The following is a 15,352-nucleotide window of genomic DNA, read 5'->3' as shown; positions in this document are numbered from 1 at the left end:
GAATTTTTGCAGGATCATAGAATAAATAGAAACTAGATAAATAACTAAACTATAACAACTAAATAGCAAGTAGATAAATAGCAATAGAATAAATAGCAACTAGCACAAAAAAAAAAAAATAGAGAAAAAAGAGAAGGACTCAGATCACAGGATGACAATGAGAGGGCTTCAAATTGACTGCTAGCATGTGATAAAAATCAAAGCAAGAACCAGCACACATGTAATCCTAGTGCTATCTGCTGGAGTAAGAGACAGACGAGTGGCAGGGTCTATGACGAGAAAAAAGTGTTTCAGAGCCATATCACACCGAGAACAAAAACTAAAAGCACAGGAGAGAGTGAGCAACAAAGATCCCCACCACCAATCAGGGAAAAACTCTTTGTGACACTCTGCTCTTCCTCAGACAAGTCACAAGAACAGGCAATCAGAAATGAGACTGGAAAAAGCTTTAAGAACTTCTGGAGTGCAAATATCACTGACAGAAAATGGGCACTTCCTTTCTCCAGACTATCCTTAGCTGGAAATCTGTCACATCCAGCAGCACTGAAGAAGCAGTTCTGCAACCCAGAAACAGGAATGTGAAAACTGTTGCCTATCAAATTAGAGCAAAATAATAAAGAATGAAAAAGGGAGGAAGAAATACGCAAGCAAGCAAACAAAAAGGGGAGGGGGAGTAAAAGTAGAAGGGAGAGAACAGCAAAGATATGGAGAGAAAGTAATTGCATGTTGTGAGGGGAAAAGTGCACAACAGAATAGCCAAGAAATGCGAGACGGCATGAGACAGACAAACAGGATCTGTAGGTGTGTAATATTTGAGCTGCTTCTCCAGAATTCAGGAAGTAAAGAAAAGTAAAGTACAAGATTGGTGGCTTAAATGCAGCCTGAAGGGATACCTGGGTAGAGTCGGAGCGGACAGTAACAGAGGTCACAGTAAACATCTGGGACAGAAAAAAAGTACTTCAACAGAGGTAGATAAAGAATAAGATTGTGACAGTGAAGAAGGAGCAAACAAGCTACCACTCTCCACTTATAAGCCAGCACCTATCCAAAGCTTTGATTCCCATTTGCCCTTGGCTACCACAATGTAGCTATCATTTCTGCCATCCTCATTTGTCTCCTCAAGAGTTGACAAATCAACTGCTACAACAGCAGGGATAACTTGCATCCTCAACACAGTCTTAAGAGGTGTTTAAAAATTAACATGAACTTTCTCTTTGGTTTAAGCAAAAGGCACTGAAAACAAACTCTTCTGGTCGCCTTTCTGAAGGATGAAAAACAGTGGCTCCAGAGGAGTTCAATGATCCCAAGCCCTTGGCTGCAAAGTTTGTTTGATTCATTCACTGTAAACTTGAACAAAGAACAAAACCTGATGTAATATATCAAATGATTCCCCCTGCATGCCCCTTCCACATCTCAATAAGCTTCGTGACTTCCAGCAACTAAAGGGAATATGAAGGTGTAGACAGGATACGGGAACAAAGCATTTAAAGGACAGAAACACTGAGTCTCTACTGCACAGGGGAACAAAAAACACTGCCAAAGCGTGGTCATCTCCTGCCCTGCCTCTCAGTCTCTGCATGTACTCAGCACATCTCTGAGCCTGGTGATGACTGAGGAGCCGGGCTCACTGGACATCAGCTGAGCTGCTGGCAGTGTCTGTGGATATTTACAAGCCATGAGTGAAGGTCTCCCGTGAACCCAGCGCACGCTGTGTCTGTAGCACGGCTCAATGGGGCTCCCATGCTGTTAATCTTCGCCCCTTCAGAATTTTACGACGAGAAGCCAATTCTAATGGCTGTACAGCACAGGGTCCCAGACGTGGGCGCGCAGACACGACAAAGCTGAGGCGCAAAACATGCGGCACCGTCTCAGAGGGAATTAAAAAAACCAAACCAGCTCCGCCAGTAGAAGTAAATGAAGCAGCCTGAATGAGCGCAGAGCCGGGCTGCGGCGTAGTGACCCGAGCAGGCTCCCTCTAAATTCTCGAGCGTCACATCTCAGACGCAGACGGGCAGCACCCGCCGTGTGAATCACATGGGCACGGGGCTGGGGCAGCACGACACACGGCGGAGCGCAGGGAGCCAGCACCTCGCGGCCGGACCCGGCTGCACGGCACCGGCGGAACCGCTGAACCGCGAGCCCCACGCCAGACGGGACGGAACCGACGGGACCGGCCGCCCGCAGCCCCGGCCATGTTCCGCCCGGCCGCCCGCCGCCACACGGCGCTTCGCAGGTGGGGAAAGACCCGGCGACGGCGCCGCCCGGGGGAGCGCGGCCACCGCGCCCCGAGGGAGGTGTGAGGGTGGGAGAGGAGCGGCGGGGCGGGCAGGGGAGGAGTGATGCGGAGGGCCGGGCAGCCGGGAGCCGCACAGCGCCGCGCTCCCGCCGCCCCGACTCCTCCCGAGCCGAGGGTCCCACCGCCGGGGTCTCGCCATGGCCGGCCGCCCCCCGCCCAGGTAGGGCCCCGCTCTCCGCCCCTCCCCGCGCACCGCCGCCGCCTAACGGGAGTCACGGCCCCGCGCTCGCCGCGCCCCGCTGCGTAACGGCTGCGGGCGGCGCGGTGAGGAGCGGAGCGGAGCTGTGCGCCCGCCGGTCCCCGCCGCTGCCCGGTGAGTAACGGCCGCGGTGCCGCCCGCTGAGACGGTCCCGGAGTCCCTTACCTCCAACGGAACGCAGCGAACAGGCGGCAGCGCTGTTCCATCGCGGCACCGGGCGCGCGGCGGAAGGGACGCGCGGTTCCGAGCCGGGCGGTTCCTGCGGGCACTGCCGGCTCTGGGCGAGCAGCGGCACCGGGCTGCGAGTGTCCGTGTCCCCGCTGGTACCTGCCCGGAGGTGCGCGGCCGCTATGCCTCCCTGCCGCGCGGATAGCAGAAATTAAAGTGAAAAAACGAGGATTTGGTCGTTTCTTTTCCTATAACAGCCGATTTTCCTGCTCTGGCGGTGAGTTGATCCGTGCTTAATAAAATACTTTCGGGATATTGTGCTTCTATGTACGTCTCCCGGTAAATCTGATTATCTCAGTGACAAGACCCCGCGGTCACTGCGCTGCCGCTACCCGAGCTCCACCGAACCGCGTTTATTGCACTTATGCAAAACTGATCGGAGCGAAACTTCTTGCGAGGCAGAAATCGCTGCTCAGAGGAGCAGCCCGCTGGAGGTGCGCGGTGCAGCTCGGTGTTATCCTCGACAGTCACGGCGGCATTGCATTGCGATGACAGCCGGCAGGCAAAAGAAGCAGAGAAATTGTACCGTCTTATACTACAGACTGCGTTGGAGATAAAAAGTATATGCTGGAAGCGATTGTACCTGGGTTTATTTGGGTTGTGTGGTGTCCCAAAGAAAGAGAGAAAAAAATGTTAGGAGAAAACACCATCCTAAAGAGAAAAGTGCTGAAACAATACAGAGCTGCCTGAACATTAGGCAGGATTGGTGGCACGCATTTCTATGAGTGATAATTGCTTATATAAGAAATTGCTTTTATTTCCTTACAAGGAGGATAAAACCTCCAAAGCAACATCTGGAGGAGAGCTAAGTTAATTGGTTTTCAGATCAATAGTTATTTACAGACCACAGCTTCATAATGCTGTTGTACTTGAGTTTGAATTGCCTGACCTAGGAATAGCCCTCACTCTTAACATTTCACGATGAAGTTAGGAGGATATATGTATTTTTAACTTAAGGCTAGTAGTTCTGATGTGCCAATCCCATACACTGACTACCATGATGATTTTACAAACTGCAGCATGCTGCTTTCCATGCTTGTGGTCTTGCTTTCATTGTTAAACGCTTATCTCCTCAGAGTGATACCACCATCTATCTTCTAGCCCCACACAACTGTTGCTTGCTACTGTCAGAACATCTCTTAAGAAACCAGACCTGCTCTACAGCTCTGCCATCTGCTCAGCTCATCACCTTAGCTATGCCTGTTACCTGGAAAACACTATTTCCGTAACAGGTCCCAGAGTTATCGTGCTTCTATGGGTAATATACCTCTTTCTTACCAAGCCATAATTTTTCCTTCTGCTTCCTAACTCAGCCTTCTCTGCAATTGCAAGCTGCTTCTTCATCCCTTTTAACTCCTGCAGCTGGTATGTTGACAGCTGCTTGCTATTTCTTCATCAAGGTAACCCTCTATTTGCTGAAGTATGTAAGCATGATTCTTTCTGTCTGTGAATAAAAGTTGATGACTGGAGCAGCAATCAGTCGTTCAGTCCAGGAAGACTTTGGTGGGGGAAAAAGCACACTGGGAAGCTCTGGGACAGATAATTTCTCTTCATGCATCTTTAACACATCATAATCCACCCACCTCATCTGAAATAGTTGAGTTACTTTAGTGGGAAACTAATTATAGCAGCTGTCAAGAAGCACAAACAGCAAGCATTGGTGTTTGGGAAGCAGCTGTATAGACCTTACCAAAGGAAAAAAGTCTTCGCTACTGAACTGTTATGGGATAAGTAGTTTTTCACTTCTTCCCTGCAGAATCACTTTGGATATTGGTTTGTTTCTGTAGCTACTCTGCTGCTGATCTTAATCACACCCAGCTTCCTAATGAAGGGCCTAAGCTGTCTTTCTTGCTGAATCACACACTATGATCACTCCTTGAGTTCAGTATAAAGTTGGAGTGCATATTAATTCCTGCTCTATACCTTCCCTTGCTTTGGCATTCATAGCTGAAGGCAAAAACACAACTGTATCTGGATGCCTGCAGCTGCCGTGGAGCAGAGCTGAGCAAGGTGGATGCCTTTGGGCATTCACAGCTAAATTACTTTCCAGCAGTAGCTCTTGGGGGGAATGCTTACCCTGGGGATCAGATGAACAGCTGCATGGGACTGCACAGAACTGGTAGCTGTCACTTTTTCTTCAAGCAGCCCAAATACATTTTTTACATCACAGTTAAGAACCTGGAACTGCAGTCTATAACAATTTTTGTTGTTGTGATGAAGCAACAAAACTGCATTAAGCCCTTAAATTTACCACCTTGCGCTTTGCTTCTTTAGGAGAACGGCAAGAATTAAAATATTTGGATTATTTACATATAAGCCTGCTTCTGTGCCCTGTATAAGCCACTGACTATCTGGAATGCTACTGCACAGTAGCCTCAGAAGGTGCTATCACTCCAGTTTGGTAAAACTGCAGTTTCTCTGCTCATGCTTCTGAAACTAATCCTGTAGACATACACAATTTGGGGCAAGCCTGTATATCTGAAAGCCATATTAGCTGACAAAGAAATAGGAGTCTTCAGGCATTTGTCTTTTAGACTAGCACAGACTTCCAACTTATTTTTTTCTGTGAAAACTGTAAATAAAAGGAAGAATCGGAAGCGTTCTTCAGCCGAGAATCAGAAACAGCAATGTGGCTTAGGAGCAATATTGGACTGAAAAGTAATTCAAAAGAATTAAAATGAATTCCCACACACCACAGATGAGAAATAGCAGGTTTTGTACTTTAAACGGTGAAAAGACAAGTCAAAGTGTGGCTGCTATTTCTTATTCACTCTCCATGTAGTACAGAAAGTTTTGTACCACCAACATGGAATTCTAGTAATGCTTGGTGTTGCGCACTTAAGCACGTAGACTGCCAAGAATGGCTAAGAAAAGCCTTTCTGATTTTATAGGTCCCTGTTGGAAGCCAAGCACTTTTCACATGTGATCAATATGCTAGACCTGATTGCAGGTGCAAAGAGATATGTTGAAATATTCAAAGCTAAGAAAAGACCCACGAGCTGCAGTTACATCAGAGGTTTCTTACAGTCAGTAGGCTTGTGGCCCTCACTCATTTTGGTTGATAACTTGTACAGTAGCACTGATGTCCCAGACTTCAGCTGACATCTGTTCCTGTAATTCATCAAAGCAGCCCAGGTTTTGTATAGGAGAGAGAACAGATTTGTCGGCTTTGTACTAAAATGGGAGAGGATACATTTAGGAGTAACTGTAAAAAAATCTTAGATCTTATGAGGAGACAAAGTTGCTGGCAAAGTTATGAAGTTGAACAGTAAAGGAATTAAGCTAGATCTAACAGTTTCTTTGAAAGAATCATTAAGGAATTTAAAAACAACAACAAAACCAAAACAGGACATGAACCAACAGGAATCAGTACTGGGAATTAAGTTTGAACCATTGTCAGTGATGAGTGAAAAGACGTAAGGAAGGATTGAGGCACTCAGGAGGTGGGTGGTGTTTGCTGAGACTGCATAGCTTGGAGAACCATTCTCCACATTTCCACCTCTGTGAATAGTGGAGGAAGAAATATATTACAAATCATGTTTAAATAAAAGAGCGCAAAGGTAGAAATCATCTGAACAAGAGTGGAATGCCAGAAGTATTATTTTAATCACAACAGCTGCATGCATTAGAGCCGTAGCCGGTGTCACAAGTTTAATATTTGATGGCTGTGCTTATCATTTGCATGTTAGCATACGAATTTTCCAGATGTTTTGATTTGAGTGGCCAGAAAATGTATTTAATGTGCTCGTTTTGGAGATTCACCATCTTCTTACAGAATCACCTTGTATTCTCAGTTTCTGATCAGTGGTGGGAATTTTTGAAGTGACCTGTTTTCATGGGGAAGTACTTAATCAGTTCATTAACCCTGCTAATCTATGTTGTCACAGAGACAACAATTCTCAGAGGGATATTTTCTTCAGTGAGGTCAAAACATTTGGCTAAAAGCAGAAGGAACTGAAAGTGTCTACATTTTTAAGTTGGTGGATGAGGATCTGATCTCTTGAGGTGTGGGGCTGTGAGGAACAGGAGCAAAAAACTTGCAGAATGTTTATTAGTGGCAGTTTCATAGATGTCCATATTTTGTTTGTTTTGTATGTGTTTTAGGCTGTGAGCTCTTTCCTGTAATGATGACAAGCAAACTTAGCAGGTTAGCAGGCTTTTGCAATTTCTTTCCTCAGCCCCAGGTTAATAACTTTATTCTTTCTGGTTAAATGTCTATTAAGCTAAGCCCATAGTAGGAGTGAGGCAGAATAGGCCAGTGGGATCCTTTATCTGCACTGTGGATAATAAACCCAGCACTAAAACACACTTAAAGTCACTATGTGATGCAGCTGTCATTCCTCATCTACTTGAGCATACAGACATGAAAATTAGAGCACCCACTAAAGAGCTGTATGTTAAACAATGAATGGCACCTGAGCAGACAGAAGTGAGGGCCATAAGTCACGTGTGGAGACAACTGAGTGCCTTGTGAGCCAGAGGTGCTGCAGAGCCAGAGCAGGCTGAGAGGTGAGGCTTGGTGCTCAGTCAGGTGAGGATACTGGTCTAGGATTACAAGGATGCTGGCAGTGGTCCCTCCAGTTAACAGTATTCTGTTTTAAACATTTATCTAAGCTCATTCTGGAGTGCTGTAGCTGCCTCTCGGAGCCAGTATTTCATTATCTGACAGTGAGGATACAGCTTCAGCATGAAGGATCAGGAATGCAAGCAATAAATTTGAACTGAGTGTTCAAACTACGTTTTGAACTTGCACCCAGAAGTGGCAAAGTAGTTTTAGCTTTCTCACAGAAGGGAATTGAGTTAAAATGTTTTATACAACAGAATAATATCATTAGTTACCAGCTTACAGCAGTGGCATCTCCCTTTCTTTCATGGTCTGGACGCTGGGCTGCACTCCCCAGGGACTGGTGTACTTCCCTACCTACGTGCCTGCCCAGCATCTGCATCAGCAATGGCTTTGGAACTCCCCACACTTACGATGAGCATCAGGAACACAGGGGTGGAACTTTTTAACCTCCTCTTTAGCAGTGCATTAAGTAGTGCTTTAAATTGCATATACAGTACACCTGCCCTTCTCTCAGCTTCAGACAGGAAAAATTCAGAGTGGGTGTTGTTTTTCTCTTAACAAATAGCACAAATTCAGTACACGCAGATTAATCTTATGAGTGCTGGTATTTATTTGGTGCCCTGTGTAAATTTTAAACCTTCTTTTCTAGGATTTAGGTCCTGTCAACCTTGGATTATTTTCATTAATCTCTTTAGTTTCCCTCATTAATTTCTTCACTTCAAGACTTGACCAGTTATTAATATCTGACTGCTGCCAATGCCGATGACACACAATGGATAGTCAGCAGTTTTTATCAAAGCTGTGTTTTCTCTTGCTTTTGGCATCACAATTTATTGTATTACAAATAAATTGATTGACTTCTACCAAAGAAAAATTCCTTTCTAAATCTCAACTAAATTTATTCTACTGCTGAAAGAAAATAATAATAATAATAAAATCTAACACAGAGCCTGATGCTGCAGAGTTTATTTCCCAGCTTGTGAAATTCAGGACTGGTCATCAAGTCCTGTATAACTCTAACCAGTTCATCTTAAAGCAAGGTTCGGTGTTCTGTGCTTTGTCTCTGAGCTGTATCCTTGCACCAACAGTGAACAGCTTCTGACGTGGTTCAGACTATGTTCAGACTCCAGACAGGAGTCATTCGTTACTGGAGAAGTTTGGGTTTAGTACGTGAATTGATAATAAACTGGAATTCACTAAAATAAGGCATCTTTGTGTTACGCTTAAAACCTTTTAAAAAGAAATCTCTGCAGAATTTAGGATTCCTAGAACTGGATAACTGTGTGCTGCTTTCCCAGAAACTCCCTGGCCAACCACATGGTGGATATTGCATAGCATTTGTTGCTTTATAACAACTGAGTAACCAGTTAAATGTTTAGGGTTTTTTTGGTCTTTTTTCAGTGAGGTTAATTTTCTTAATGAAGTGGCAGTGCAGTATGTATGGACTACATAAATCCAGAAAGCATTAGCATAACTATCAAGCCAAATGACAGAACAGTTGTGGAAGGAAATACATTCAGCAGCCCAAGAGGGGCTGCAGTACTGAGCAGTAATCATAAGTCACTTGTTCTTGTACATAGCTTGCTTCAAAAGTAATGGCTCCAGTTTATTTTCATGGAAACTGTAACATGTCCAAAAAGCATAACTGCACTATTTGATAGAGCAAATTCTCTGCTACAAAATACAATTTTTGAACATAGTCATCCTTATTAACTAAGTATTTTCACCATCAATGAGCATGAGCCTGCATGCTGCACTTATAAAAATCTGCACAGTGGGGGTGATCCACTGTTGCTGTAACCACTGATGAAACGCGCTACTCACCTCAGTGTGCTCACATTCACTGCTGGGTCTCCAAAAATATTCAGCAGAATGTCAGTGGGTGAAATTTTTTCTGCACAGAGGAATTCAGTTGCACAACTTTGCTTCATACTCACTGTCATGTCAGACGCCATTCTGTCAGGCTGCCCCTCTGCTGCTATCTGTCTCCCAGCAACAAAATATGACAATAATGGTAGGCAGGTTCAACTTCTTCCGCCATTGTGGGCCAACGTAATAAAATAGGAAGAATTACTTTTGGAGTAGCCCTTGTAGTTTCTGTTCAGTGGGTGTACAGGATTTGCACTTGCTTTCAGCAGGGAAAAACTTAAGGGGTCCTCATGTAGTCTCTGAGAGATTGCATACTTACAAATGTGCCTCGCTAGTGGAGCTGTTTATTACATACTGTGACTCCGCACAGTTTTAAAGGAAAAAAAAAAAAAAATGGTAACTTAGTTTATGGAACTGTGTTTAAATGAGGCCTTTAGCCTGTTCCCCTAGATTCATTCAAAGTTATCTATGCAATTTCAGTTTGAAAAGGGAAGATGTCAAATCAGCAGGATAACAGTCCAACAAAATACTTACAGATTGTTATTCTATATTGCAAAGCAATTTCTTCTCTCAGAGAAGGACACGTTATCACTGCAGACATCCGGTAAAAATGGACAGCTTGTTTATTTATAAAAGGAAAATACTTGCATGCTGTGATGTTGAAATGAAAAAGCCATTGTCCTCACACTAGTTCTGGAATGACACCCTTCCCTCAAATAGAGGGGAACAAAATAGAAGTGATAGCATGGCTATTGAGTGGTCTAGTTAAATGCTCATGTAATCTTGGCTGCACATTGTACCTGCCAATACATTTAATCCTGTGTGTAACGTGTGCCATACATTCAATGAAATCCAATGGCCACATTATCTGAACTGCCTCAAGTGATTTTCAGGACATAATATAAATGTTAGTGTACTTACCAAGTTCAAAGTCTTGATGCTTTTTAAAGTGCGGCCATATTTATAAGATTATGGAAATCAATACTGTACATTACAGAACAGACATCTCAGTATTACACTGAGATACATCTTTGGATACTGAAATCAGTAGCAGATTTTATTTCATAGAAGTAAAATTAATTCATAAGCAACTGTGTGTTTGCTGAGTGCAACAGATGATTTTCTTAGTCAGAAGATGTCTTTGAGCATGTCGTACATAGAAAGATAACTGAATAACTACTGAGTAAAAAAACAACAGAGGCAGAGCATAAGCAAATAGTACAAATAGCAATCCAAGTCCAATTTACAGGAGAAAAACATAAGACCAGGTTTAATTTGGCATGGGTTTATTCTGGATATGCAGAACGTGGCCTGTATATTATACTATATCCTTTTCCAGCTGAACTGATTATAGCGACACCCCCCCCCACACACACAAATAAAACAAGTTATTTTGTAAAAGCTGTATTTACTTGCATACCTCCTTTTTTGTTCCTTTTAATAAAAAGGAAAAATGGCGCAGTGGTGAACAGAGTTAACTAAACTCACGCAAAGACACATGTCACGAGTCCACCTCTGCTCTTAGTGAAGCTGGTAGGAAGAGCGTGTCTGCTGCTACGCCCTGCTGAAACATCAACGCACTGCCCAGAAACACCTTCAGTTTAATTTGTATTGTGAGTTGCAGTCATTCAGCACTTTAGGGTGCATTACAAAGTGCAAGAATTTCCCATTATAATATATATGTATATATTTATTATTATTTTTTTATTTTATATTTTTTAAAGCCTGGGCAAGATAACAATTGTGATACAGACATTCATCATGTGTGACTTAGCTATTTGGTCATCTTCACTAAAGATCATCCCTTAGACTATAATGCAAGTGAACTTGTCTGTATCTAAATTACCACCACTGTGATAGAACAGAAACTGTTCTCCTATCTTCAAGCACTACACATAAAAAAGAAGTATCAAAGAGAAATTTCTACTCTCAGATTCTCTGCACCCAAATCTCTTGATTTCTTAGTGGATAACTGAAAACTCATGCCTTTACATAATCTGGCCTATACTCATGCCTTACATGTAAATACAAGAACACTCATTTAGCAGGTTCCCACTTAATGACACAGCAGGCAATGGCAGGTTTATCTGAGAGCCCATCCAGAGCTCAGTCAGCAGGGTAGATAGCCCTGCTGAACCCTGGGTGTTCCAGCCAGAAGAAGTCAAATGTTTCAGGCCCAGTTATCACAACAATTTCATAGTTGTTCTGAAGTTTATTGCAAAATAATGGCTGAAGAAGCTCTGCATTTTATAAGCACTGTACCACCACGAAAAAGAAATAGATAAGTTAAAATTAACATCTCAGTGATCTGATTCATTGTTAGACACTCATAGATAATGGCCTGTGTTTCTTATATAGTTAGAAAGGCCATAGGTTTAGGGCATAGAAAGAAGGGGGATTTGTCTGGACAAAAAGCCCACAAACAACAATAAACAATCATAGTTTCTTGGACAGAAATCTTACATTTTCTTCATGCTAGTGTAAGCTACAAAAAAATCAAGAACGTTGCCTTTACATCTACTATTCAATCCCATTAAACACAGTCCAGTCCATAGGAAAAAAAAATCAAACAAATTAAAGCAAAGTCAATGCTTGTAAGATCTTGATAGAATTGCATTAAAGCGTGTTTTGTATCATTAGAAGCCAAGATAATTAGAGTGGAAGCTCCATTTTATTTAATACACTGATAGCATTGTTAAAAAGAATCACACTTCTCAAGTGTTTATCTTGAGACCTTATTTTTTGTAATTTTTCAGGGATTGCTGTTGGACACTGGTAGGAATTCAGAATTGTTCAGGAACGTTTCAGACATGTAAATTATGTAAAAATATGTTATTTTGAATAAGCAGTACCAGAGTTCTATTCTACAGCATTAAAATAACTTCTGAATGTACCCTGATGTTTTAAGTAGGTAGTTTATGAATACAGCTGCAGGTGGTCATAGGAACAATACTGGATTGAAGAGAATAAGAATTTTCTGAGACCATTTCAGATGAAGGCACTTATTTTTAGACGGTTGCTTTACTGTTCGGGAGTCATTAGTTAAGGTAAAAACATATTGCTTTTATGAACAACATTATAAGCCTAGAAAAATGTTTTGAAAGATTTAGCTGAAAAGAAACTACCTTTTTCTGTTGTGTCTGTAACAGCTGTACCTGGATACATTGTATTCAGTCTTTATGTTTCTGAAATCATCTTCTTTATCAGCACTGCCCATTTAGGTTAGGTACATATAAACAGAATAGATTGAAGCATCTTTCCTTCAGTGAGATTTCTTAGCTCTCCTGCAGTTGAACTCCCAGCTGTGCCTTAGTTTCCCACCTTATGGCACTACAGTGCTGGGTATGGTCTCCTCAATTCTAGGAGAGCAGTCAATTTCAGAGAGCAGTCTATGATGATATTTCAGTCCACATGAATTTAAGCATCTGGTCCCTAATCTTTCCTGTGTTTAGACAGTCTTTTTCCTCATCAGATCTTGTCTAATTGTTAATCGCTTCCAGAAGTCCTCCAAATTAGGAACTCTTCAAAAAAGATGGCTACCAAAACTGCATCCTACATGTCCTTCTAAGTGTTTTTAACACATCCTCTCTCACAGGAAGAGATCTCATGGTTCTTCTTGTACTTTTTATGAAGCTTCTTCTGAAGAACCAAGAACTAAGCCTGTCTTTTCAGGAAACTTACCCTAGCTACTAGTCATTCTTCTACAATCATAACAAAGGTCCAGTAGGAACTGTCCTTTTTCTTGCCCTAAAGTCATATTCAATGCAAAATCCACGGGGAGAAAGGCAGGATGCTGTCATGGTTTTGTGGTGTTGCTGTCAGTATTCCATATCACACCACAAAACCATGACAGATGCTTATCAGCTTTCTGTAGAGTTCCTATGGGTTGGCTCTCTGTCAGAAAATTAATGAAATATAGTCAGACTATCACAAAAACTAAAAATATAAAAGAACTTACCTGCCATTCAGCTCCTGATTGCCAGCTCTTTTATCTCTACCTTGCTTGAACTATTCAGCATGATGAAGAATGTGGAGTAGCAGATAAAACGTTGTTATTTTTCCTTAAATAATTCCATCAGTAAATAAAGGGAAGAATATTTCTCACTAAATTGCATAACTTTCTGTTTTCTTCCACATTTATTTTTCCATAGAAGATTTCTTTTGTATTTTTAAAACATCTTTTATAAGAAGTCCAGGCATTGCTAATGCTTGCAGAGGCTCCAAGATTTGGAACAGAATAAAAGGCAATCAGGGCTGTGTAAACATGGAAGATAAAGACTTTTTTGTTGTGTGGTGAACCATAGTATGGGCAGTTTTTTCTCTGTTCTTTTCACTAGCACGTAGCAAAAGACCTGGATTTTTTTTTTAATGTTTTGCAGTGATAAAAATGGAATGTAAATCAAAAGTACCCAATAGACACAATCAAAGGAGCAATCTGAATATAAAGACTTAATGTTCTACTCTTTTTTAGTGCACCAATTTTACTAGCAACCTAGTTACGTATCAGACACTCAGGTCTGATACTGAGGTGTCACTATTTCAAGTTCCCAGTGAAGTCAGTAACAGCCAATGGAGACTGAAACAAGTCTATGAATGCACTGCAAGATCAGGCCCTGGTATTGCCAGTGATTATATTCTGCACATGGGTTCCAAATCCATAAAAAAAAAAGTCAGAAAGACATTTGTTTGAGGTATTTATAGAGCATCTGTTTGACTAACCATCTGTGCTCTGATTGAAGTATACACATGGTCCTGACTGAATCAAAACCAATTCCGTGGATTAAAATAGTAACTTTGACAGTGTTACATCTAAAGACTTTACTGCTAGTGACTCTTGACCTATTTACGTATAAAGGTAATTTTTAAAACTGTAAAATCTGAAAGGTAGCATGAGGAAGAGCGTGACTAGTGTGTCTACTTCAAAAGGATTTGGGCTTTGAAGTGAAGAGATGCTGCTTGAATGCTGCATGCCTTTCCAAAAAGCTGTTTGCTTAGGGTCTGGATTAAGCTAGCTGCCTCCCTGGTTTTCAGTCGCCTTTGGGCATCTTTGTGAATGCAAAATCAAGAATATGCTGAAGAATTTTGCCCAGCTCTTATTTGTATCACAGTTCTATTTTGAAATACAGCTTATGATGGCACTAGCATTCAGTACAAACATTAGTAAAGCATTAGAAATGTAGCCACCTATAACTTAGTGTTAATGGCACTGAGAAACCCTAAAGTGTACAGTTTGCTTACTTCAACAAGATTCAAAATGCTGAGATGAAAGATTACAATGAAAAGCATGAAGCTGTTAAAACAAATATGTAATGGTCACTCATTAGTTATTGAACTTTCACCTTAGAAATTGTTATTGAGCAGCAAGGTTTGTTTAAGCATGTTATACTTGTTCAAGATGATACAAAAGTGAAGTTCCTGATATTGTTTCATAAGATTATTTTTCTTCAGTGATAACCTGGGGAATTCTTTAATTTACCTCTTCTTGGTGATGTAGCACCATCTGCCACATCTGCAAAAAAAAGGTAATTATTTTTAGAAGCATCTGTGGGGTTTTTTTTTATTAAGTATTGAGTCATCGAGGTCAGTGTTTTTGAATTATTCAATGCAGGAAAATAGAAGCATTTGTTTTGCATTTTGGTCAATAACAAAGGATGGATTTTTATTACTGCTGGTGTCATAAATCTCATAGCAATTTGCTGCAGGCTTCCGATTTCCAAGAAATTTGTTTGCATCCTCAGTGAGAGCATTTAACTTTGTATGAAAAAAGAATCAATCACAATTCTATCGGTAAAACAGTATCTGGTGGCAAATAAGTGACTCTGGAAACCCTTCTATTAATGGAAATATTATACTGAAAATTGCATACTTCCTAACACTGAGCCATTGGCCCAGGTTCCCAGCTTCAGAATGGAAACTGTAAATTAGGATCTCTGCCACCAAAGGAGAAATGATTCTCTCACAGGATACAGAATATTTTAGTAGATACTACAGACTAGCACCCTCTACTAAACACTGTATTGACTGGAGTCCCAAAATTGCCATCCTTTGACAGATTCCTTGTTAAGTCTGTGGCCTTCCATGATAGCTCTATATCTAATGAGCACATCTAAGTCAGATGAGCGTTCTCCATCAAGCAGTGGGAGTCTAGCAAAGGTGAGAATTAGGACCTGAAGCTTTCAATAGCCTCCTTTAT

The 15,352-nt window shown here is 41.7% G+C and overlaps 1 protein-coding gene across 10 annotated transcripts in view; it reads left to right on the top strand.

The window, feature by feature from the left end:
• Window positions 1–1,361: 1,361 nt before the first annotated feature.
• SPHKAP (SPHK1 interactor, AKAP domain containing) overlaps window positions 1,362–15,352 on the top strand; it is a 62,445-nt gene continuing 48,454 nt past the window's right edge. For 3 of the 10 annotated variants that reach the window (XR_001557142.2, XM_015871404.2, XM_015871403.2), the window contains exon 1: window positions 1,362–2,233. Coding sequence is in view for 7 of the 10 variants with exons in the window: in XM_015871404.2 (XP_015726890.1) it covers window positions 2,193–2,233 (41 nt within the window). In the remaining 3 variants the exon portion in view is untranslated. Of the gene's footprint in view, window positions 2,234–2,332; window positions 2,457–2,505; window positions 2,610–2,826; window positions 2,941–15,352 lie in introns of those variants that run through there. The other 7 variants (XM_032446697.1, XM_015871402.2, XM_015871399.2 and 4 more) reach the window with 6 other exon arrangements.

This window comes from Coturnix japonica, chromosome 9 (assembly GCF_001577835.2).
Source record: "Coturnix japonica isolate 7356 chromosome 9, Coturnix japonica 2.1, whole genome shotgun sequence".
Classification (NCBI taxonomy): domain Eukaryota; kingdom Metazoa; phylum Chordata; class Aves; order Galliformes; family Phasianidae; genus Coturnix; species Coturnix japonica.
Note: the sequence above shows the minus strand (reverse complement) of the source record. Positions and strands in the feature narration are given on the sequence as shown.